The sequence below is a fragment of the Rhinopithecus roxellana genome, chromosome 2 (assembly GCF_007565055.1).
Source record: "Rhinopithecus roxellana isolate Shanxi Qingling chromosome 2, ASM756505v1, whole genome shotgun sequence".
NCBI lineage: Eukaryota > Metazoa > Chordata > Mammalia > Primates > Cercopithecidae > Rhinopithecus > Rhinopithecus roxellana.
The window spans coordinates 190,473,942-190,498,520 of NC_044550.1; the positions used below are offsets into that span (position 1 = coordinate 190,473,942).

General features: G+C 38.7%; 2 protein-coding genes across 3 annotated transcripts; one reads left to right on the forward strand and one right to left on the reverse strand.

Moving 5' to 3' along the window:
• Positions 1–1,756: 1,756 nt before the first annotated feature.
• On the forward strand, positions 1,757–17,732 carry EXOSC9 (exosome component 9). Of its 2 annotated transcripts, XM_030925285.1 has the most exons (13): positions 1,757–1,956; positions 2,289–2,383; positions 3,129–3,248; positions 3,369–3,471; positions 5,009–5,146; positions 7,927–8,009; positions 10,721–10,853; positions 12,323–12,411; positions 13,935–14,081; positions 14,580–14,761; positions 15,629–15,682; positions 17,086–17,164; positions 17,481–17,732. In XM_030925285.1, exons 1-13 carry the CDS (start codon positions 1,891–1,893, stop codon positions 17,563–17,565), a joined length of 1,374 nt encoding a protein of 457 aa, XP_030781145.1. In that variant the 5' UTR covers positions 1,757–1,890; the 3' UTR covers positions 17,566–17,732. The 2 variants fall into 2 exon arrangements, with proteins under 2 accessions (XP_030781145.1, XP_010360863.2); XM_010362561.2 differs by lacking the exon at positions 15,629–15,682 and having other exon boundaries at positions 17,481–17,626.
• CCNA2 (cyclin A2) lies at positions 17,161–24,544 on the reverse strand. Its single transcript, XM_010362562.2, has 8 exons — positions 24,063–24,544; positions 23,043–23,286; positions 21,615–21,727; positions 21,198–21,421; positions 20,026–20,233; positions 19,463–19,576; positions 18,703–18,836; positions 17,161–18,345 (listed from the first exon to the last, which is right to left on the reverse strand). The coding sequence occupies exons 1-8, from the start codon at positions 24,273–24,275 to the stop codon at positions 18,297–18,299; spliced, it is 1,299 nt and encodes a 432-aa protein (XP_010360864.1). The 5' UTR covers positions 24,276–24,544; the 3' UTR covers positions 17,161–18,296.
• Positions 24,545–24,579: the final 35 nt, after the last annotated feature.

The window sequence follows — 24,579 nt, forward strand, 5'->3', positions numbered from 1 at the left end:
TTTAATACAGAGTAATTGTTACTTCCAATCTGAAGATACAGAACTCCCAAATAAGAAAGATTATTTAGCTAACTCCAAGTCCATTTGAGCTGAAGTTTATCTGAAGCCAAAGTCCATTCTCTTTCCATTACCAAGCTGCCTTGCAGGAAGTAACAGGCTATTTCAACAAAGGCCTATTTCATTGCTGAAGGGGAAAATTACCAAATGGCCACTGAAAGAACCCAAGGATTTAAATGAAGAACTTATCAACCAGCAGTTCTGGTGTGAAACTGTACAATAAAAATGAACTTATGTTGTTAAAGAACTTAAGTGGTTAGTACCCTGTAATCCCCTTGCCGATTTTGAAAATTAATCATTTCTGTCCACTTTCCTTCTTCTTCACAATTTCTGTCTCCAGACCATGTGGAGCTCATCCCATTTCAGTTTTTGCATATGTTACTCTTTCTGCTTGAAACACTTTTCCTCTCCAGATGGCATCAAGGGTGCTCCTGCTCAACACCAAAGATTTACTTTACTTAGATGTCACCTCTACAAAGTCACCTATTCTGCAACTACCCCTATTAAGATAGCATTCCTATTCTCAGAGAGCACTTACCATTGTGTGAAATTGTTCTATTTGTTTAGGGGTTTTTGTCTTTCCAAAAAGAATATAAATTCCTTCAGAGAAAGGATCTTGTCTACCCTGTTTCTCCAGCACTTAAATTATTCTTGGACAGAGTAGGCCCTCTTCAAGTATTTATTGAGTACATGGATTGCAAGTGGTACAAAGTGAGACTAAAATGTATCACTGGTAGAAATAACGTGTGAGAAGCTACCAAAGAAGCCAAAGAGAGACTGCGTAGGAGTTACAGTGCCTACCACCTCGAAAGCAAAAGGAAACAAAATAATAATATGCAAACACTTAAATAGTGCTTACTCCATGCCAGGCACTGTTCTAAACAGTTTATGTATCTATTTACTCATTTTATTCCTCATAATAAATAGGTTTCTCACTCCCCACCCCCCTCCCCGCCCTTTTTTTTTTCTTTTTGCAGGTGAGTAATGTGAAGCACACAGGTTAATTTGCCCAGGGTTATAGCAGTTAACGACAGACTTAAAATTTGAACCCTGGCAGTGAACACTTTTTAAAAGTACTATCTGATACTGCCTCTCCAAAAAACCTGATTGGTTGGCAGCATGGCCCAGCTAAGGTTTTTCTGTGACCATAAAAATAAGTCTATCGACTTAAAATAACTGGAGAGGGGATAAGAAATAAACGGTACATTTAGTTTCAGTCCACAGTAGTAGTAACATCATTGGTTATAACGTGCGAACGTTCTCCATTCTCATCAACTTCTCAGATCCCACAAAATTTCACCTTTGGCCACAAAAACATCCCATTTCACCATCTTCACTTTCTCCCCCAACCCTTATGCCGCCTCATTCCAGTGTTTGTTCATTTAATATGCTCCAAATCCTGCATCTGCGACTATCTGGGGGCCAATGTCAACTCATCTGTGAAACTGCAGTAATATCTGTCTAGTCTCCACCCCGCAAGAGGACTGAGCGAACGGTGAAGTGTGAGATTGGTCTACTGATACTAATTTCTACCACTCTGATGGTTATTTTTAGTATCCTTTTCTCCTCCGCATCTTATGAGAAAAGAAACGCAACTTAACGTTCAGAAACGCCCTCCCTAAGTCGCACTGGCTTCTCGCTGACCGCTGGCTCGCCCCACTCACGCTTTGAGTCTGCGCAGTAGCGACTGCCCAAGCCCTTGCCTATTTCCTGCCGCCGCGTTTTGATGACGAAATTTTCCTGCGCCTCGGGACGGGCAGCGGCACGTAAGGAAAAGTCAGTTTCCGTTTTTCCCGCGGATTCTGGTGCTTGTGGGGCCGGTGACCCAACACCATGAAGGAAACGCCACTCTCAAACTGCGAACGCCGCTTCCTACTCCGTGCCATCGAAGAAAAGAAGGTATGGTTTGGTCCCCGCAGAATTGCGCGCTGCGAGGGCGCCCGGGTCTCAAGGTGTGGACTCATACCTGGCCCGCCTGGGCCCGGGGAGCCACTAGGGGAACGACCGGCACGTTCACCCCATTCCTCAGGCTTTATTTTTTTTCCACAGGTTCTTTTCAAGTCTCTAGTCACCCCAGCAGTTGTCCATGCTGTAGTTTCCACTTTGCTGTATGGGCGGGGTGGTTAGGATTCCACTTTCCCCCAAGTGCTTAGCCTAGGGCCAGACAAAAAGTAGTTGCTTAAGACATACTTGTTGAAGGAATAAATGAATGAATGAATTTGTGCTTACAGCGGCTGGATGGCAGACAAACCTATGATTATAGGAACATCAGGATCTCATTTGGAACAGATTACGGATGCTGCGTGGTGGAACTTGGCAAAACAAGGTAACAGGATTTAAATGAGATACACATTGAAAAGGGAGAAGTTTGAAAAAAAACCTTATTGACTCGGTTGTTTATAAAGCAGCTAAGAAGTCTGCACAGTATTCTTTGTTTAGCTGACAAAAATAAGTATTTTTTTATGCAAGATTTTTTGATTTTGTGGTCACATTGAACTTTTTAGTCATAAACGTATTTTCTGTCACGTATCACATAGTTCTGACTTCTGTAAATTGTATAGATAACCAGTAGTGATCATATCGAATTTGTTTCTCACACTAATACAGAGAGATCTTGAGCATCTTGTCATTAAGTGTACATCCTGATTTCCTCTTTTTCGAGTGACATGAAAGTTAGGTTTTCAGATATTCATTTGAAAGTTGTAAGGCTATTTGGTTAGTTAATGATGGTGAACTATGGCATGTGAAAACACTTAAATCTCAAGTTTTCATGCCATCTTATATCAATAAATACTTGCTTTAGAGGTAAAGGTTATTGATTTTTTAGAACAATCTGTGGAATAGTAAACATTGTAATAAGAGAGGTGTTTTTTCTGTCGTGTTTTTAGTTGCACCAATTTATGTTTTATTTCTGTGTATATTATACTTTACATATAATTTTTACGTTCTATGATTTATCTGGCTGACTATGATATTACTCACATTAAGATTGAAGCTTGTGATCTGTTTCAGATTTTTTTTTTTTGGAAGGAGAGTCTATTTAGTTAATACTTTGTACTTTATCTTTGCAGAGTTCTTGGACAGGTTTCCTGTGAACTTGTGTCTCCAAAACTCAATAGGGCAACAGAAGGTATTCTTTTTTTTAACCTTGAACTCTCTCAGATGGCCGCTCCAGCTTTCGAACCTGGCAGGTATTTAAATCTTTTTCTTAAGCTGCTTTAGTCATGGAGAACCTAACAGCAATGAGCTTTTGTTTTAATACCTGTTGTTATATGTCATGACAGTAGCCCATTCCTATTTTCTTATTATAGGCAATCAGATCTCTTGGTGAAGTTGAATCGACTCTTGGAAAGATGTCTAAGAAATTCGAAGTGTATAGACACTGAATCTCTCTGTGTTGTTGCTGGTGAAAAGGTGGGGAATATGCCCATAATTCTTAATCTTAGGATGAATACTGTTGATTCATGGATCTCGGTGTCTGTGCTTTTATTCTCAGAACTTTAGTCAACTCAAGTTTTGTACTGGTTCACTTCACTTCAGATGTTCTTGAGTGATACCCATAGAACTTTGTGCCACCTCTCTCTCTCTCTGAAGGGATAAAAAGCATTATCTTAAAAGGGTGAAAATAGCAACTTAGATTTTTGTGTAAAAATATTTTATTCAAAGAACTTGTGGCTTTTTCATATAATCTCATTTTCTTATCTGCATGAGTTCATAGCAGCAGGTAGTTTTCCTTTTTCATGCAGAACTCAAGAACAGAAGAAATCCTTCATTTGGATAGGTTTATCAATTTACACAGGGCCACACCATGTCAGTGGCAGGGATAACTTTGAAAATCTTAGTCCCAATAAATTGTGCTGCATTAGGATATTAGAATTGTATTCTTTTTTTTTTTGAGACAGAGTCTCACTCTGTTGCCCAGGCTGGAGTGCAGTGGTGTAATCTCAGCTCACTGCAACCTCCGCCTCCCCTGTTGAAGCAATTCTCCCACTCAGCTTTCTGAGCAGCAGCTGAAACTACAGGTGCCTGCCACCATGCCCGGCTAATTTTTGTATTTTTAGTAGAGACGGGGTTTCACCATCAGACTGGTCTTGAACTCCAGACCTCAAGTGATCCACCCACCTTGGCCTCCCAAAGTGCTGGGATTATAGGCGTGAGCTACTGTGCCTGGCCAGAATTTGATTCTTGGTTAGGGTATTTGACAAGCATTTTTATTCCAGAGAAGTCATTTAGCTTTCCATATTCCATACCTAAGTATAATACTTCCTATTTGCATTACTTGTAAGGTTATTAAAAATATCACAAAACCTAAAAGGTTAATGTTTTTTAATTTTTGAAAACATTATTTTCTGTTAGGGACAGGGTGACACTTTTGTCCAGGCAGGAGTGCAGTGGTGTTATTATAGCTCACTGTAACCTTAAACTCCTGGGCTCAAGGGATCCTCTCTCCTTAGCCTCCCGAATAGCTAGGACTACAGATGCATGCCACTCCACCCAGCTAACTAAAAAACTTTTTTTTTTGTTCGTAGAGATAGGGTCTTGCTGTGTTGCCCAGGCTGGTCTCAAACTCCTAGGCTCAAGCAATTCTCCCATCTTCGCCTCCCAAAGTGCTGGGATTACAGGTGTAAGCCACTGTGCCTGGCCTAGAGTTTGTGGTTTTTAACAGACATGATAAAAATGTAATTAGATTTGAGGTTAGGAAAATCTTAGTATTAAACATTAGAGTAGTTCTGTCTATTTAAAGTATGTGTTCTATGATTAAACGACTTACATAGTATTTCAGATGTTTGGCTTAAATTTTCTAAAATACATTTTTTGTTAACAAACTAGAAGGAGTAACTGCATGTTTTAACAGCAAGAAAAATTACTTTGTGCACAATGTTACTTTTCTTGATAAATAGCCACTGGTTGTAATCAGTTATGATTTATTTTATTTTAAATTCATTATCAGGTTTGGCAAATACGTGTAGACCTACATTTATTAAATCATGATGGAAATATTATTGATGCTGCCAGCATTGCTGCAATCGTGGCTTTATGTCACTTCCGAAGACCTGATGTCTCTGTCCAAGGAGATGAAATAACACTGGTAAGCTCTTATGTGAACCAGGATCCTTGATATGAATGAATGAGGAGGGTCCTAAATGTGCAGGCAACTTGTTTTTAGTGAAGTTACGTTGTAGATGGCAATTGGGTAGGTTCTAAAAATTTGTTCATAAGACTAAAACTGCATATGGTCAGAATTGCCCTTGAAATCTCTTAACAGTTCCTCTCTTGAAATATTTGTCAGTAAGAACATACCGTAGCCTGGTTTTTCAGAACAGAATTAGATGACTATTTTGGATTGAGCATTAGATGAAGTGGTTGACTTATGTTTAAGGGCCATATGTGTGAAAAATAAATGATTCTCAGCACAGTGAGATGCTTACCCTGCAAGAGATACGCAATAGCTGAAAAGCACTGAGGAATCAGCAGATTCATATTTGTCTCCAGGACTTTTGTTAATTAGGCAAAGAGCTGATGAAAGTCCATCAGAAATACCTGGAGGGCTTGTTAAAACATATTGCTAGACTCTACTCCCAAAGTGAAACAGGGCTACGACTTAAGAATTTGTACTTCTAACTTTGAGTTCTTAGGTAATACTGATGTTGCTGGTCCAGGGAGCACATTTTGAAAACCATTGACGTACGTTTTCTTTATCTTTTGTTCTGAGTATGTCAGTTTTGATTTATATAAATTACATGCTAGAATAATGAAAGTGCACCGTAGTTGTAGTTTGAATCCTGAAGTTGCAGAAGGACACATCAGATGCCCAGATTTTCTAAACAATGATTCATAATTTTGCTTTTGGGCAGTAGACTGGAGCAGAACTGTTAAAAAGTGAGAAGTAGGGACAAAGGTTTATTAACAGTAGAGGTGATATTCTTTTAGAGGAGAGAGTTTATATAAGGAAGTGAAAACAAAGTAGAAAGCGATTACTACACTTGAAAAATCAATTGAAGAATACTGTGGTGTTATTGCTAGTGGGAATGTAAAATGGTACAGCCATGTTGGAAAAGTTTGACAGCTTTTTTAAGTTTTAAGTGTAGACAACATTCTATATTCAGAAAAATAACAATAGAAGGAAATACTCTTTTTGTTGTTTTTTTTTTTTTTTGAGACAGGGTCTCACTCTGTTGTCCAGGTGGGGTGTAGTGGCATGATCTCGGCTCACTGTACCCTCTGCCTCTTGGACTTAATCCTCCCACCTCAGTCTCCTGAGTAGTGGGGACTACAGGTATGTGCCAACCGCTTGACTAATTTTTGTGTTTTTTGTAGAGATACGGTTTCACCAAATTGCCCAGGCTGGTCTTGAACTCCTGGGCTCAAGTGATTCTCCCACCTCGGCCTCCCAAAGTGTTGGGATTACAGGCGTGAGCCACCATGCCCAGCTGAAAATACTCCTTTCTTATATGTACATCTTTCAGCAGTTTTGACCTTGTAATTTATTTATTTATTTTTTTTTTGAGACAAGAGTTTCACTCTTGTTGCCCAGGCTGGAGTACAATGGTGTGATCTCAGCCCACTGCAACATCCGCCTCCCGGGTTCAAGCAATTCTCCTGCCTCAGCCTCCCAAGTAGCTGGAACTACAGGCACGCACAATGACGCCTGACTAATTTTGTATTTTTAGTAGAGACAGGGTTTCTCCGTGTTAGTCAGGCTGGTGTCGAACTCCCAACCTCGCCTGCATCGGCCTTCCGAAGTGCTGGGATTACAGATGTGAGCCACTGCCCCCGGCCAACCTTATAATATTAAGACAAATTGCAATGGCTTAAAATTGGAAAAAAAAAATCTAGCAATTCGATGCCTAAGAATCTACAGGAGGAATAAGAGCTTATTGTGTTCAGAGACTTGAATGCAAATGTTCATAGCATCATGTATTAGCCAGAAACTGGAAACAATTCGAATGTCCAGCTGGTGAATACATAAGTAAAATGTCATATATACAAATAATGAAATACTGTTCAGTAATGAAAAGAACTGAACTACCGACAAATGCTGCAAGGTACATGAAGCATGCTAAGTTGAAAGAAGCCAGGCACAAAACATTACAATTTTTTTTCCATTTATATAGAATGCTCAGAAAGTCAGATTTACAGAGACAGAAATAAGATAGATCAGTGGTTCCTTGGGGCTAGGGTGGGAGTATACCAGACTCCTATGGACTACAGACAGATTAAAAGGAATTTTGGGGAGTAATGGATATATTACAAAACTAGATTGTGGTGATGGGTCCATAAATATATCCATAACTATACATTTACTAAAAATTGAATCATATGCTTAAAATGAGTGGGTTTTGGCTGGGCACAGTGGCTCACACCTGTAATGCCAGCACTTTGAGTGGCCGAGGCAGGTGGATCACCTGAGGTCGGGAGTTCAAGACCAGCCTGACCAACATGGAGAAACCCCATCTCTACTAAAAATACAAAATTAGCCTGGCATGGTGGCACATGCCTGTAATCCCAGCTACTCGGGAGGCTGAGACACGAGAATCGCTTGAACCTGGGAGGGGCAGGTTGCAGTGAGCTGAGATCGTACCACTGCACTCTAGCCTGGGCAACAAACTTTGTCTCAAAAAAAAAAAAAAAAGTGAATTTTATGGGATGTAAATTATATGTATGTCAGCAAATTTTTGAAAAAGGTTTTTGAAAAAGTTGTACGGTTTGATTGCAAAATCAAACAGGTAATTAATATAAAAGAAGTTATTTGGGTAGTCAAAAGGAATAAAGGAACTTCATTTTTATTTTAGTATTTGATGTGCAAGATTTTTTTTGTATGTTCATAACTTAGTGACTATAATTATTAAACATTTTCTTTTGAAACAGTATACACCTGAAGAGCGTGATCCTGTACCATTAAGTATCCACCACATGCCCATTTGTGTCAGTTTTGCCTTTTTCCAGCAAGGGTAAGCCTCACCTTGTTATGGGCCAAAATTACAAATGCAGCTAGGAATTTTATTGTTCTACTCAAGTGTGTCATGTTAATATTAAATACTTCCCTTAATATTAAAACACCTTATAGTTCCTTTCTTTCTTTGTAAGGGCATTAGTTGGCAAAGAGCTTTCTCAATAGAAGTAATGAAACTCTTATACTATGATGAAGATATTTCTCAACATTTTTCTTTTCATGGCATACTCATAAACTTAGGAGTTTACTATGGCATGGTAGTGTTTTATGTTTCCTAGGATGTACAGGGGTTAAGAGAATTATATGCTAGGCTCTAATTTGGGAAAGTGGGATGACAATTACTGTAGGTTATTGGAAGACAGGGGACTATGGAGCATATTAGATGGAGTAGTTCTAGGAGTCAGTTACAAGAGGGGATGGTTCACAAACTGGAGGAAAAAAATCTAAATTCTTCAGTTTTTTTTTTTTTTTTTTTTTTTTTTTGAGGCGGAGTCTTGCTCTGTCGCCCAGGCTGGAGTGCAGTGGCCGGATCTCAGCTCACTGCAAGCTCCGCCTGCCGGGTTCCCGCCATTCTCCTGCCTCAGCCTCCCAAGTAGCTGGGACTACAGGCGCCCGCCTCGTCACCCGGCTAGTTTTTTGTATTTTTAGTAGAGACGGGGTTTCACTGTGTTCGCCAGGATGGTCTCGATCTCCTGACCTTGTGATCCGCCCGTCTCGGCCTCCCAAAGTGCTGGGATTACAGGCTTGAGCCACCGCGCCCGGCAATTCTTCAGTTTTCCAGTGTTTACTTAACTGCTAAATCCTTCTGTGGCTGAAAACTTGGAGTTTTTCAGGTCCACTTAATGGTACTTTCAAAGGAAAACTTGAGCCTTAAATTCCTTTAGAAACAAGGGAAGATAAAAATATTTCACACAGTGTTGAGTACAAGGACTAGAGAAGAACTTTCAAGTTTTAGTGATTTTAAGTGTAGAGTTTCATCAGAGGAAAATGGGCCAGCATTGTCCAGTAGAAATAAAATGTGAACCATATATAAAATTTTCTTATTTTTCTTTTTTTTTTTTTTTTTTTTTGAGATGAGGTCTGGCTTTGTTGCCCAAGCTGGAGTATAGCAGTGCGATTTTTGCTCACTACAACCTCTGCTTTCTGGGCTCAAACAATTCTTCAGCCTCAGCCTTCTGAGTAGTTGAGACTACAGGCGGGCACCACCATGGCTGGCTAATTTTTGTGTTTTTTGTGAAAAAGAGGTTTTGCCATATTGCCCAGACTGGTCTGGAACTGCTGAGCTCAAGAGTGATCTGGCTACCTCAGCCTCCCAAAATGCTGGATTACAGGGATGAGCCACCATGCCTGGCTGTTTCTTTTTCTTTTTTCTTTTTCTTTTTTTTTTGGACAAGGTCTCCCTCTGTCACCCAGGCTTGAGTGCAGTGGCGAGATCATGGCTTATTGCAGCCTCAACCTGTCAGGCTTAAGTGATTCTCCTGCCTCAGACTCCTGAGTAGCTGGGACCACAGGTGTACACCATGCCCAGCTTATTTATTTTTTGTAGAGATGGGATTTCACTGTGTTGCCCAGAATGGTCTGAAGCTCCTGGGCTCAAGTGATCCACCCATCTCCACCTCCCAAAGTGCTGGGATTATAGGCCTGAGCCACCTAGTGCAGTCTTTGTTACTTTTTAATTTTTTTTTTAATTTTTTTGCGACAGGGTCTCACTGTCACCCAGGCTGGAGTGCAGTGGTGTGATCATAGCTCACTGCAGCCTCCCAACTTCTGAACTCAAGTGATCCTCCCACCTCAGCCTTCCAAGTAGCTGGGACTATAGGTGTGTGGCATACCCAGCTAATTAAAAAATAATTTTTTTTTTGTAGAGACAGGGTCTCACCTTGTTGCCCAGGCTGGTCCCAAACTCATAAGCTCAAGTGATCCTGCAGTCTTGACCTCCCAAAGTGCTGGGCTTATAAGCATGAGCCATCATGCCTGGCCTCATATGTGTAATTCAAAATTTTTAATGTGACTACTTATATTTTAAGTACTTATATTTTTAGTAGTCACATTAAAAAGGTAAAATTAATTTTTATATATTTTAATGAATATATTTTCATTTTAGTGAAATAAAATGAAATAATCAGTATTTTAGTAATTAGTCATGAGATAGTCTACATTCTTTTATTTCCACTAAGTCTACATTCTTTTGTTTCCACTAAGTCTCTGAAATCCAATATTTTACATACTCTGATTACATTTCAAGGACTCAGTAACCACAGGTGACTATTGATGAGGGTACTGGACAGTGCAGAAATAGACAGTATTTTTTTTCATGAGCCATTAGCAGAACACAGTAGAACTTTGGAGTATAGGACATTAGGGCAACTTTAGGGTTAGCCAAATTAACATTATCTAAGTTTGTATTAATGAGCCAGAAGTCATTTAATCAAAGAGATAGCATTATGTTTAGATGATCATTTAAGTAAATACAATCTGAACTTAATGTGATTTCATTGTAATAACTGGAGATATCCACTTAGCATTCATTTGTGTTCATAAACACAATAATTTTCTTGTCTCTTTCCCCATTTCAGTGACCCAAATCCATAGGCTCAGACCTTTATTCTCTGTTGACTTTATTGATGTCATCTTTTAAAAATTCATTACCCAAGAAATGGTAAGCATTCGGTCTCAGATTTGTTCAGGTCCATTTAACATTCGTTTCAGAACATATTTATTGGTGGATCCCAATGAACGAGAAGAACGTGTGATGGATGGCTTGCTGGTGATTGCCATGAACAAACATCGAGAGATTTGTACTATCCAGTCCAGTGGTGGGATAATGCTACTAAAAGATCAAGTTAGTGCTTTGATTAATGTCCCATTAAGAATAGGTTGCTTCTCTTTAGATGCTTTTTTTGTCTTTTAACAAAAATCCAATGGGGATACTTCCAGTGATTGATTCTAGGATGTGTTAGAATGTGGTTTCAGTATTGTCACTATTAAATACATTCTGTTGACTGGTGGCTATGAGGTATCCTCCTCCTTCCTACCTTGGTGCTCCCATGTCTGGCCTGCTAGAGTCTGACCCTTCCATCTAGAAGCAGGGTCTAGTGAAGAAAAAGATTTATATCCCTATTAAAAAAAAAAGTGGCCGGGCATGGTGGCTCACGCCTGTAATCCCGGCACTTTGGGAGGCCGTGGCTGGTGGATCACTTGAGGTCAGGAGTTCAAGACTAGCCTGGCCAACATGGTGAAACCCATCTCTACTAAAAATACAAAATTAGCTGGGCGTGGTGGCTGGCACACGCCTGTAATCCCAGCTATTTGGGAGGCTGAGGCAGGAGAATCGCTTGAATATGGGAGGCAGAGGTTGCAGTGAGCTGAGATCGTGCCATTGCACTCCAGTCTGAGCAACAAGAGCCAAATTCCATCTGAAAATATAAATGAATAAATAAATAAATATTAGCTGAGCTTGGTGATGCATGCCTGTGGTCCCGGCCACTTGGGAGGCTGAGGTGGGAAGATTGCTTGAGCCTAGGAGGTGGAGGTTGAGTGAGCTGAGATCGTGCCACTGCATTCCAGCCTGAGCTACAGAATAAGACCCTGTCTCAAGAGCAAATAAAAGTTTTTAAACATCCAATAGTAGAAATTATGTAAAAAGGTAGTTTTATTTTTAGGATTTGGGTACAATTGGTAGTAGTTCTGAAACCCAGCTACATATCAGATTCACATGGGAGCTTTTAGAAAATAGATCTCCATATAGCATACAGTGTAGGTGATTAACAACTGCTTTAGTTTGAATTCCAGTTCTGCCCCTGTACTAGTTGATCTTGGGCAAATGATTTTATATCTTTGGGTCTCTCTTTATCCGTAAAATAGGGAATGATGTTATTGCCAACACTTTGTTGTTTTAAGGATATAAAGATAGATATATTGCACAGTGTCTAGCATATACTAAGTGTGCAATAAATGTTAGTTTCTGGTATCATCATCTTTACCAGCATCACAAGTACTACCCAGATTACTCACAAAGAAAGGAAGTTAGTGCATCCTGGAGCATATGTGTCTGTGGTTTCTTCCATGGTATTAGTATTTATACTGTTGTGTAAGGAAGTTTTTGTGTCTGTTCCCATAATGTGATAGTCCTTCACATATCTTAAAACAACTTTCACATCTTGCCTTAATCTGTGTTTACATTGTATTCATGTTTGGAAAAGCCAGGCTTAAATTTATAAAGGTAGAAAAATTAATTTCATGGTTTTAGTTTCGTTAGAGAAAACCATTTGGTTTACCGTCTTTAAACAACATAATTCATTTTATAAATAGGTTTTGAGATGCAGTAAAATCGCTGGTGTGAAAGTAGCAGAAATTACAGAGCTAATATTGAAAGCTTTGGAGAATGACCAAAAAGTAAGGTAAGTAACTTTTCCAGAACTAAATGGTCTTTTATTTTCATTTTTTAAATATTTACTTTTTTTTTTTAGTATAGGCAAACTTTATTATGCATGAATTTGATTTCACAAAGTTAGAATGGCAATTTCACTTAAAATTAACTCATATGGTATAGATATGTTATCCAAAACTCCGAAAGGTAGTGAAACTGGTAACAGATATTGCTACTCATCTTTGGACAGACACAATAAAAGTATTAATGAAACTGGTTTCCAGACAAGTATGTGTCACTTGCTGCTGTGCCTTAGGGAGGAGAGGATGTTATAACACAAGCATTATTGATGCAGTGACTCGTGGAGAGTTGCTCCTTATTAACACTGCTAAAATTAGGTTCACAGTTTTTACTTTGTGTGGGAGCTGGTGATTCTTGTTTTATGAGAATATCTTTCAGGGTGTTGGTATCAAACCCACTTATTACAAAATGCATCACAGATGGGAATTTAACACTGGGTCAAGTCCAGAATTCCAAAACAATGAAGAGGAAAGACCCGCCTAAGAACAAGAGGTCTTCATTGCTCCAGGCTCCAAGACACAACACAGGGAACAGGAAATGGCCTTAAATGGTCTTTTAATGTATTTTTTCTCTTAAGGATTTTCCTTGAACAAGGGCAAACCATATAAACTTCACACTTGATCTTTCCTTATTTGTTAATCACAATTGAGTATACTACTTAGTGTGTTTTTAGAAAGTTGATTGGACTTACTATATTTTCTGCAATTTAAATATAACCTATATTGAAAAATCATGTAAGATTTTTGTTTGTTTTTTGAGATGGAGTCTCACTCTGTCACCTAGGCTATAGTGCATTTGTGCAATCTCGGCTCACTGCAGCATCTGCCTCATGGCTTCAAGTGATTCTCCTGCCTCAGCCTCCCAAGTAGCTGAGATTACAGATGCATACCACCATGCCCGGCTAATTTTTGTATTTTTAGTAGGGATGGGGTTTCGCTATGTTGGCCAGGCCAGTCTCAAACTCCTGACCTCAGGTGATCCACCCACCTGGGCCTCCCAAAATATTAGGATTACAGGTGTGAACCACCACACCTGGAGACATAAGATTTTTCTTTAACAGTTAACATTTTCTTAGGATAAAAATAATCTAGTAACTCAAATTAATGTAAGGAAACAGGTTGATTCCCATCTCTACTTCTTAATGTGCTATCTTAAGCAAGATACATAACCCAGCATTTCAGTGTCCTCTTCTATAATATGGGATATTAACACTACCTGGTAGGGCTGATTTGAGGGTTAGAGAATAGTGTATTTTAAGCACCTAGCACATGGTCTGGCACATGGTTTAATAAATGATTATGCCATGACTCTTGTTAGGCATAATAAATTGGTGAGGTTAAGTTAGATAAACTCTCTTTCAATATTTTTCATCCACCAAAGGACAAAATAATAGTTTTTTTCCCTTCCTGTCTTCTGTCTAATCTGTTACCTTCCTCCCGCTTCCTTCCCACCAAAAAAAACCCCCACATACAGGAAAGAAGGTGGAAAGTTTGGTTTTGCAGAGTCTATAGCAAATCAAAGGATCACAGCATTTAAAATGGAAAAGGCCCCTATTGATACCTCGGATGTAGAAGAAAAAGCAGAAGAAATCATTGCTGAAGCAGAACCTCCTTCAGAAGTGTATCTTTATTTGGTGGTTTTTGCAGTAACAAGATTCATAACACTTGGCATTATAATATTAGGCTATATGAAGGATGTGTATACTGAAATTAGTTTTTGTAAACACTGTACTTTGTTAGAGAAAACACTTAAAATACAAGATAGTGATGTGAGTCATATTCTGTTGATGGTATAACATTGAGCTTCTCTTCAGTTATCCTGGAAAAACCAGATTGTGTTTTAAGGACCAATTTAATTTAGTACTGTAACTAAAATGTTGAAGCTGTCTCTTCACATTTCTTATTATTAATTGCATCCATAAAATCTTGCCTGAGTTATTTTTTCTTCTTCATTGTTCAGCCATCCATACATAGTGTAGCTATATTAAGTTTTATTTCTCCCTAGGAACTTGAGGCACACTTGAATCAATCTTACAAGAAGAAAACTTTCATTCTCATCTTTTTCAACAGTCCATCAAATAGCAATATTTTTGTTACTCAGTTTTCTTAACTTGTTAAGTGTTTCTACACCTGTGCTGTGGACTCCTGGAACTGCCCAAATTGGAGAGGGAGTAGAAAACTCCTGGGGTGATCTTGAAGACTCTGAGAAGGAAGATGATGAAGGCGGTGGTGATGAAGCTATCATTCTTGATAGTATAAAAATGGACACTGGAGTAGAAGTCTCTGATATTGGAAGCCAAGGTAGGTGACACTTTGTGGCACACTTATCATTATATATTACATATATATAGTATTACCATATAGTTATATATATAATAATGCATAAAATGTGCATATTTATATTATCACTATATATGTAGTAATATATAGCATATCAGCTATATAGAGATGTATACTAGATAAATAACATACAGGATACTATATAGAGAGAATGTAGATATACAGTTAAATATAGGGATGTAAGTATTGCATTTTTAGAGGGGCTAAATATTGTGATTTAAATTTCAACTAAATTATTGTGGCTAACTGCAGTACTAACGCTACTAAAAGAATATGCATATCTTTGTAGAGTAGTGGTACACTTTGGCATAAAATGATAGTGACATTTTTAATTAAAAAAAATTTTTTTTTGTATATGTATTTGGGTGGGTTTTAAGGGAATGAGTTTCTGGAAGATCTTATTCCTTCCTGCTGTCTTTTTTTGTGGTTTCTAGACTGAAACAAAAAGCCCATCCTTTATCAGAACATGTAATACTGTCTAAATAAAACTTTCTGGGATAGAAACATTACACTGGTATAGCAGCCACTAGCCCCATGTGGCTATTGAACACTTGAAATGTGGTGTTACTGAGAACTGAATTTTAAATTTTATTTAATACAAAATTAAGCAGCCACATGTGGCTAGTGGCTACCATACTAGATATTGCAGTATTAGAACATAAAAAAATCCTAGAAGTGACTAGAATACTGATAGTCCTAGACGTTTCTTGCACTCTGAAAGCCATAGAACTGAAGAAGTTATTTTTGTGTATGGTTATTTTCACTTAAAAAAACAAATTCTTGCTGGTCTATATAATAGAATAATGACTTATTTTCTTACGTGTTAAGAACAGAAATCCTACAAGGAACTGGGAACTAGGCTGGCAGAGAAAACTGAAGGTGGTATGTTTAGTAGGAATGTAATACAAATACTTCTGTTTTCAAAGAGAGAAATTATGAACATTACTAGAGCCTGAGCTTTTTGTTTTTTTGCATAAGGTAAGGAAAAAATTTCCCATTGATTGGGACCCTTACTCAAAATTCCCAGTGGTTACTTCTATTTGGTATAATTCTTCCAAATACTTGTCCCAGGTATTTGTTTACTCTCTGTGCAGTGATGTAAGCTAATGCTGCATAGACTTATGTAGCATTGAATATAACTAGTTGGTTTAACAATTCTCTTATTGAAGATGTAAGTTGTTTCCATTTTTTCAGTTAATATCCTTGCACTTGCATATACCTTATATGTTTAGTGTATTCTTCTAACAGTGAATAGTATTTTCAACTGAATATAATGAAGGTGGACCTAAGAATTGGAAAAATGGAGCAGGTACAGCCTTTCTAAAGCATGTGAAGAAAGGGAGAAACTAACTGAAAACTAAAAATACAAAGAATTGATATGGGTTAATTCACATTTTATGTATATCATTAACTAATGATCAGGAGAAAAATGGGCAAAAGACAGGGAGCAGTACTCAAAGTATACAAGTGGCCAGTAATATTTTTCATGGTCAGCCCTGATAGTAATACAAATAAAATCCAAAGAAAAATGACATGGCATTTTTTGTTACTGTATTTTGGGCAGTATTAAAAATACCAGCAATGCCAAAGGTATATGGGAAATGGGTTCTTTTATTTATTGGAATGTAAACTGGAACTATTTCTGGAGGAATAGAGTAGCACAAAACAATTCAATTGTCTCTACAAAAGATGCTATATAGATTTCCCCCTAACTTTTCTATTATGACATGTACCAAATTGTCACACAAATGGTGTCTTTTTTTTGGTTTAAAGAAACCAATGTTACAGATGAGTTCTAGAGTGCTCTAAGAAGCTGATTTAAAGAGAAGAGTAAGCCTCCACCTAAAGAGTGACGTGGGCTATTATATGCAAATAGTCTTATTTTTATTTATTTTTTGGGATGGAGTCTTCCTCTGTCACCCAGACTGGAGTGCAGTGGTACTGCAACCTCCACCTCCCTGGTTCAAGCGATTCTCATGCCTCAGCCTCATGAATAGCTGGGCCTATAAGCACATGCCACCACAACTGGCTAATTTTTCTGTTTTTAATAGAGATGGTGTTTCACCATGTTGGCCAGGCTGGACTCGAGCTCCTGACCTCAGGTGACCAGAATGACCTCAGCCTACCAAAATGCAGGGATTAAAAGTGTGAGCTACCATGCCCAGCCCAGCCCAGCCCCAGCCCCAGCCCCAGCAATAAGAGTTTTAGAACATCTGATAGAAATAAACTCATGCAGAAATAAATATTGCAAGAGATTGCTTACCCCCCCCCTTTTTTTTTTAAAGATGCTCCCATAATACTCTCAGATAGTGAAGAAGAAGAAATGATCATTTTGGAACCAGACAAGAATCCAAAGAAAATAAGGTAATACATTTCTGGTTTATTTCAAATGTGTGTATATATATATATATTCAACACTTCTAGAGGTTTGTTCTCTGGTTTTACTCTCATCTTGCCACATGACTATAAACAAAAAGACGTCCCTTTTTCATTAGAGATCCATCTGTTCTGTGATTTCTTTACCTTGTGATTTATAAAAATTAGGACCAAAATCTATAGAACTCTTTGGATGCCAGTCTTACACATTTTATATCCTATTGGAAAACTAAGAAATGCCTCTTATTTCAATAATCCAAAACTTAACAAGCATACTCTTAGTAAATTCTTACTTTATTCACAGAACACAGACCACCAGTGCAAAACAAGAAAAAGCACCAAGTAAAAAGCCAGTGAAAAGAAGAAAAAAGAAGAGAGCTGCCAATTAAAGCTAACAGTTGTATATTTGTATATATAACTATTAAAAGGATATTTATTCCATTCTAAGAACCCTGGGTATTTTTTATTCACAAATCCATTATAAAATCTAGCAGGGTTTTAAAAATAGTTTTTTGTTTTTAATGTTATGCTTTAAAATAATAAACCTTCTGGAGCATTTCTCGTCTGTTAATTTGCATGTAAGCTTCCCACCCTCTTCCGCTCCCAGCCTCTGTTTAGTTTGCAGAACCTAAACAGGTTTTACAAAGAGTGAAAAAGTCTGTATTCAGATATGCTTAGATTATGCCCGTCAGCAAATTGATCCAGTTGCTTAGGAAAATGAATGTTAGAATTTGAGGGTCTGTTTTCCTAAACCTACTTTAATTTTAGAGGAAGGTTTTCACTTCCCATTATATAGGAAACCAAGTAAACTTTTCTAAGTGAAATCCTGAAGAAGTTAAATTTGACTTGCGAAGTTTTCCAAATCAATTTATTATCCTGACAGCTGGCATCATTAATACTTTAACAAAACCACTTAAAATTAGCCAAATAATCTAAGACAGATACATATACAAAAGATATACAAATTAAAAACATTTAAAAAGTAATAGATACCATAATTTGTACTTGGCCATAACTTCTGTATTCAGAAATGATTGTAAAATTAAAACCTAAGTTAAAAACTGTACACCATATACTTCGAGTGATTTACATCTTAGAAAACAAAGGCAGTCTTTCATTGTTACAGATTTAGTGTCTCTGGTGGGTTGAGAAGAGAAACACCATGATACCTGTAAGTAGGAAAACAAAAACAAAAATATTTTTAGTAAACAGTCACTGGGTAAAGGAGATCGTGGAATAATGTTTGTACTCATGTACTGGGAACTAAAAAATGCTATTTCTATCTGACCGAGTTGATGGTTTTAGAAACACTGGTCCCTGAAACACACATGCATGCCCCTCTTCCTTCTCTCTTCTCCCCCAGACCCAGGGCAGAAAGCATGAACTACAACCTTCTTCAAACACATAACCAATTAAGAGAACAGCTTCTCAAGGAGGCTATGGCAGATTCATGAATAAAGTTAAAATGTCAAAGATCTCAACCATAATCTAGAAAAGTAAGCTTCAATATCCAAGTTAATTCTTACTTTGAATTTTTGTACTTTTCTCTTATTGACTGTTGTGCATGCTGTGGAGCTTTGAGGTAGGTCTGGTGAAGGTCCATGAGACAAGGCTTAAGACTTTCCAGGGTATATCCAGTCTTTCGTATTAATGATTCAGGCTACGGAGAAGGGAATAGAGAAGCCCTGAGTTTTGCTTTTAGTAACAGATACCAAACAGTTAATAGTTAGCATTAAGCTTATGTTAAATTTCTGTACTAATCTTTAACTTTTCCACCTACTAGCTTTCTCAGGCCATTATTCCATCTCTCGATCCATTTTTTACTACTTTCCCTGCCAGCAACAGGTCAGATGCTTTTTAAAAAGCTCACCTTTCAATTCAAGTTACAACTAAGCTTACTACCTAACAAAAAGCTACTGTTCAACAGGTAACATGCCTTAAACAGTATATAATCATCCCTCAGCATCCATGAGGGATTGGTTCCAGGACCCTCCCCAAGTATACCCAAATCTGTACATATTCAAGTCCTGCAGTCACCCTTCCATATATATGGGTTTTGAATTCCCTGAATACTGTAGTTTCAGTCCACATATAATTGGGAAAAAATCCATGTGTAAGTGGACTCACACAGTTCAAACCTGTATTTTTCAAAGGTCAACTGTATATATTTGAAGTTTTTCCAAGTAAGAACATCTAGGCAACCCTCAGTTCTGTAGGACAATTATTATTCAATCTGGCACACGCATTTCAGTCACAAGATAGGTGTGTGAAGACCGTAATACATACCCAGCTTTGTCCTGTGACTGTGTAGAGTGCTAAATGAAAGGCGGCTCCAGCAATAACTGATGGCAAATACTTTAGGTATGGGTCAGCATCTATCAAACTTAATTCTCCCAAAAACTGGAATAAAAAATACTTTATGATCACAAAAGCATTTAGAATTCAAATGTCAAACCTCTGCCTTCTAACCTAATTTTTTCCTGCCTTTGATAATGGCTCTGTAGCAACCCTAGAAAAAATATTTCACAGCCTCATCTTTAAACATATCAATCATTTTAGTGTTTTGTTCCATCCTCATCCTGTATTTTCCCTCCTTTATTAACTTTTAAAAAACAATTCTTCTGACTACCCATCCCCAAGATGTCATCCTTAGACCTCTGCTTCTAGTGCTTTCCTGATATAGATTATCTTTTGCCAGCAGTAGGCTTTCTTTCATACTGCAGCATTAATCTCCCTCTGAATACTAAATCTCTTCACCATGCTGTACAAAGGAACTACGTTCCTGTACAAAGGAATTAGGGCTTACATTACCTAAGAATCGCCATTCAACAAAATGAAAGTTAACTCACCATTGCTAAACTTTCAACTTTGCTGTTTGCAGGCTGCTGATGCAGAAAGTATTGGGTAAGAAACTGATTTACTGTTGGAGCAGCTAAGTCAAAAGTAAGGACTTTCAAAACTAGATGCTCCATTCTCAGAACTTGTTTCTTGGTGTAGGTATCATCTGTAATGTACACAAACTCTGCTACTTCTGGGGGGTATATTTCTTCAAACTTTCTACAATGAAAAAAGTTTTAAGTAATCAGTCCTAAAAGAGAAGTAAGCTTCCTTATCCCAATTCTGAAATCCCATTAGCAGAATATAAGGAATGAATCCAAAATCCATACCAACTGCATTTCCAGACACTTGATCATCATTTCTAGTAGAGACTGGATAGCTAATTGCTAATTAAAAGGCCCAAATCAATAAAGGACTTTTGAGATATTTTTCCCAGTTCAGTCAAAGGAAGTAAATGAAAGGCATGAGACTTCTCAAGATGGGAACAATGCCAGAGTTCACCAAGTAGCTGAAAATTTAGGAAATACAAGTCTTAGGAAAACATGTTTCATGTTTTCATTTTTAAATTTAGTGTTTTTTTTTTTTTTTTTTTTTTTTTTTTGAGACAGTCTTGCTCTCTTGCCCAGGCCAGAGTGCAGTGGTCCAATCTTAACTTACTGCAACCTCCCCCCTCCAGGTTCAAGCGATTCTCCTGCCTCAGCCTCCCCAGTAGCTGAGATTACAGGCATGTGTCACCATGCCCAGCTAATTTTTTTATTTTTAGTAGAGACAGGGTTTTGCCATGATGACCAGGCTGGTCTCGAACTCCTGACCTCAAGTGATCCACCCACCTTGGCCTCCCAAAGTGCTGGGATTACAGGCGCAGGCCACCGCACCCAGCCTTTACTTCTTAATAAAAGAGACACTGCTTATATGCCAGAAAGTAATATTGGAAGGAAAATGTTTTAAAATTTCTAACCTAGTGTACTATATTGTCTTCAAGGAATCCAGTTTGGGGAAAAATAGTGTTGTAGATTAGAACACAATTTCATCCTCCTCCACTCCCCCAACCCCACCACATTGCCATCCCTAAAGTAGTCACTGACTCTCTGCCTGGTGTATGTTAAAAGGTCACCATTAAAAATCAATTTCTTCCCTAGACAAAAGATCGTGATCACTTTTAAACAAACCAAGGTAGACTTACGAGGCTAACAGCATAGCAGCAGTGCCCACAAGCTGAAGCTTTCCTCTCAGCACTGACATGGAAGAAAGGAACCTATCAATGTAGTTCACAGCCAAATGCAGGGTCTCATTCTGTAGTTTATATTCTTCTCCTACTTCAACTAACCAGTCCACGAGGATAGCTCTCATACTGTTAGTGATGTCTGGCTGTTTCTTCATGTAACCCACTTTAGGTTTACATTTAACCTATTGAGAAAAGTATTTAGTAGTGTTAAAACTGCAATTAGATTATTTTACAATTAAGAGAGGCTACATGCTATAAACTTAACTGCAGTATTAGAATAATTCATTAGTTTAAAAATTTAAACATTATCCTCTCAATTTCATTTAGCCACATTTAACAAATACATTACACAAACTGGATTCAGAGAACCTTTACCTCCATTTCCCTAAGGTACGTGTGAATATCCTCATGGTAGTCTGGTACTTCATTAACACTCACTGGCTTTTCATCTTCTAATACAATTGACATGTCCATAGTATGTGGTGACTCTGGGACAATTCAAAAGATATGATTAAATTAATTGTTTGTCTACCTAGTTTAATAGCTAAAAATGACTGCCCTTGTAAGGAATTTCATATTAACAAAGCACTTATTTCATCAAACTAAAAAGAGCTTCTCATGACGAAATATGTAGAATATTTTACCTTAGTCTCAGTATCTCTGTACATATAGCTTTAGAATGATTTTAGTTAATGAAGGGGGAAAAAAACCATATTGGTAGGCCCCTAACAGGAAAACAAGAATCGGTTATTATCTTAAAGTATCCATCTTCCACAACAGAAAGGAGCAGATGGCATGGTGGTTCTGTTAGGACAGAACACTTAAAATCCAAGTTTTGAGATAATATCTAAGACTTGCCCTAAGAGAGACTGCAGATCCCAGAGTCTGACATATACAAAGCCCAAGTAGGCAATAGCTAGAATCAGTTAAATGGCCTCCATTAACAAGTGTTATTAAGAAATTAGGTTTGTTATGGGCAAATGGATTAACACTATAAATAATTTATTTTTTGTAGTATAAATTATCTTTTGAAGCAAAGAGTATCATCCATTATTATTTTCGCTTCAAAGATCACCTTGAGATTAAACATTTTCTAAAAAATTTTGATAAAAACACACAAATTATTATTTCCAAAGGACTTTTCCTGCTCACCCCTCCTTCCCCACAATCAATACAACTAAAACTAAAATGAGATTGGATTTAGTGAGCTGTCCAGTGACTCGATATCCCTAGGGCAAAGAAACAGTACAAACTGCAAAGAGCTGTTTGCAGCAGCTACTTTAATACATGGGTAAGAGTAAACAGCCACGGTACAACTGTTTACTTGTAGGAGGAAAAGTGTCACTTTCTGGTATCAGATGATAATCCGGACTGGTTTTATAGAAACAAAATTATAAAACTGGAAGAGATGTTATGTAATCACAATATTTAAGACTGCATCTTCAAACAGCACTCTCTAAGTGACATATAAGTGAGTTAAATAAAACTGAAATCTATTCTCCCAACCAAGAACACATTTATGGGATCAGATTAAAATAAGCATTTAAGATCTAATTATAATTAGACTGATGTGACTGGCAGTGAACCTGAAAGAGCACTAGATTAGGATCCTTTTGTACATCACCAGGTCAAGTGTTAGCTGTGAGATCTGAGATTAAGTCACATCCTTTCTAAGCCTTGTTACATTAAACCTAACTCACTGTAGTCAAAATGACTACATAAGACATCTTAAAATGCAAATCATTAATATCATCTAATAATTATAATTACCGTAAATTCATACAGATTTTCCTTAAAACTTACCAAAACTGCCATCCATTGGATAATCAAGAGGTACCAATGGTTTTCTGGGTCCAGGTAAACTAATGGCTGAATTAAAAGCCAGGGCATCTTCACGCTCCGTTTTTTGAGATTCAGCGGGCTTCTTCTGAGTCTCTTTTTCTGCTTCATCCACATGAATGGTGAACGCAGGCTGTTTACTGTTTGCTTTCCAAGGAGGAACGGTGACATGCTCATCATTTACAGGAAGATCCTTAAGGGGTGCAACCTAAACAAGAATTAATAACTGGCTTTGAGCCTACTAAATAGTTTTGCATTCTTTCTCTTATGGGTGTTGGCCTTTGCTTTTTCTCCCAAATACTCTATCAGGAATTAAACTTTCTGGGACAAAGAATAGTTTGAGTATTCAAAAGAGAAGGGATGTTCCCATTTGTCACAGGCATTCCCACAAAGGCTATCAACAGATAACACTAGGTGGAATTATGCAAAACTAATCAGGGCCATAAGAAGGGTCGGGTGGCAAGTCAATACATGACAAGTTTAGGAAAGACATGGCAAAAAAGTGTTGGTTCACCACTGTCGCCCGAGGGTGGAGCAACAGAGCAAATCCGGCTAAAATGGCGGAATTTGCCAAAAGCAAAGTTATTTCATACACCCTTTTCTAAAGTAGAGGTTATCTCTTAACCGTGAGGAGGAAAGGGGTCAGAGTCCTACAGTAGTGCCTGGGGTTTAAAAGTGGAGAGAAAGGCGCGGAGCTGAGCAAAGACTACATGTTTTAGAGCTTGGTTTGACCCCATTATGTACAGGCAGATGCCACCTGTAGAGAGCAGACAGGCAGCATACACACAGTGTTGGCGGGGTCCTGATGCTAATAATGGGAGAATTCCTATTGTGGCATCCCACACACCAGCACCAAGTGGACTCCAGACCCTGGCCCCCTTCCAAAAGCCCAGGACATGCCTTCTCGCCACTCTTCTCTGCCTGCCAAGCCAGTGCCAAACCCTGCTCGACCCACCCTCCTGCAGATATCCCGCATCCCTTTACCCGTCGCGTCTTCGGCCTCTGCTGCTGCGCTAGACCCCGCGGGTTCCCGGCCTTCAGTACCGCCAGCGCGGCTCGGGTCCGCGGTTGCTGGACGGGCGCTGCCTTTTCCGGGTTGATATTCTCCTGGTCCTCTTGGAGCGCAGTCTGCTGCAATGCTAGCAGCGCCGAGCCCGCCTCGCGGGTCGCAGGCCCGGGCGCGGAGTTGCCCAACATCACTGCTCCCGGGAGTGGACGGCGGGATCAGCCTGCGGCGCCAAGCAGCGTGCACTCTGCCCAGCCCACCCGGCCAAAGAACAGTCGTAGCCGCCGGTCGCAGCCCAGGCCAGCCTACCCGCCCGCCTGCTCACCCAGCTCGAGACCACGCAGGGTCAAGGAGGTTGCGAAAGGCGCAGGAAGGCAAGGCCGGGCGTGGCGGGCCAAAGACACCCCGAGATGTAGCGAGCAGCCCGCCGGAGCGGCGGCTGTTCTTGCAGTTCAAGTATCCCGCGACTATTGAAATGGGCCAATGAAAGCGTTC

Excerpts from the sequence above, each read along its gene's own strand:
- EXOSC9 (XM_030925285.1), top strand. The coding sequence starts at position 1,891 with ATGAAGGAAACGCCACTCTCAAACTGCGAACGCCGCTTCCTACTCCGT. Across the intron at positions 1,957-2,288 it reads GTGCCATCGAAGAAAAGAAG|CGGCTGGATGGCAGACAAAC; the intron begins GTATGGTTTGGT and ends TTGTGCTTACAG. Across the intron at positions 3,249-3,368 it reads CCAGCTTTCGAACCTGGCAG|GCAATCAGATCTCTTGGTGA; the intron begins GTATTTAAATCT and ends TTCTTATTATAG.
- CCNA2 (XM_010362562.2), bottom strand. The coding sequence starts at position 24,275 with ATGTTGGGCAACTCCGCGCCCGGGCCTGCGACCCGCGAGGCGGGCTCG. Across the intron at positions 23,287-24,062 it reads AGAGGCCGAAGACGCGACGG|GTTGCACCCCTTAAGGATCT; the intron begins GTAAAGGGATGC and ends ATTCTTGTTTAG. Across the intron at positions 18,346-18,702 it reads GAAAAGTACAAAAATTCAAA|GTATCATGGTGTTTCTCTTC; the intron begins GTAAGAATTAAC and ends TCCTACTTACAG.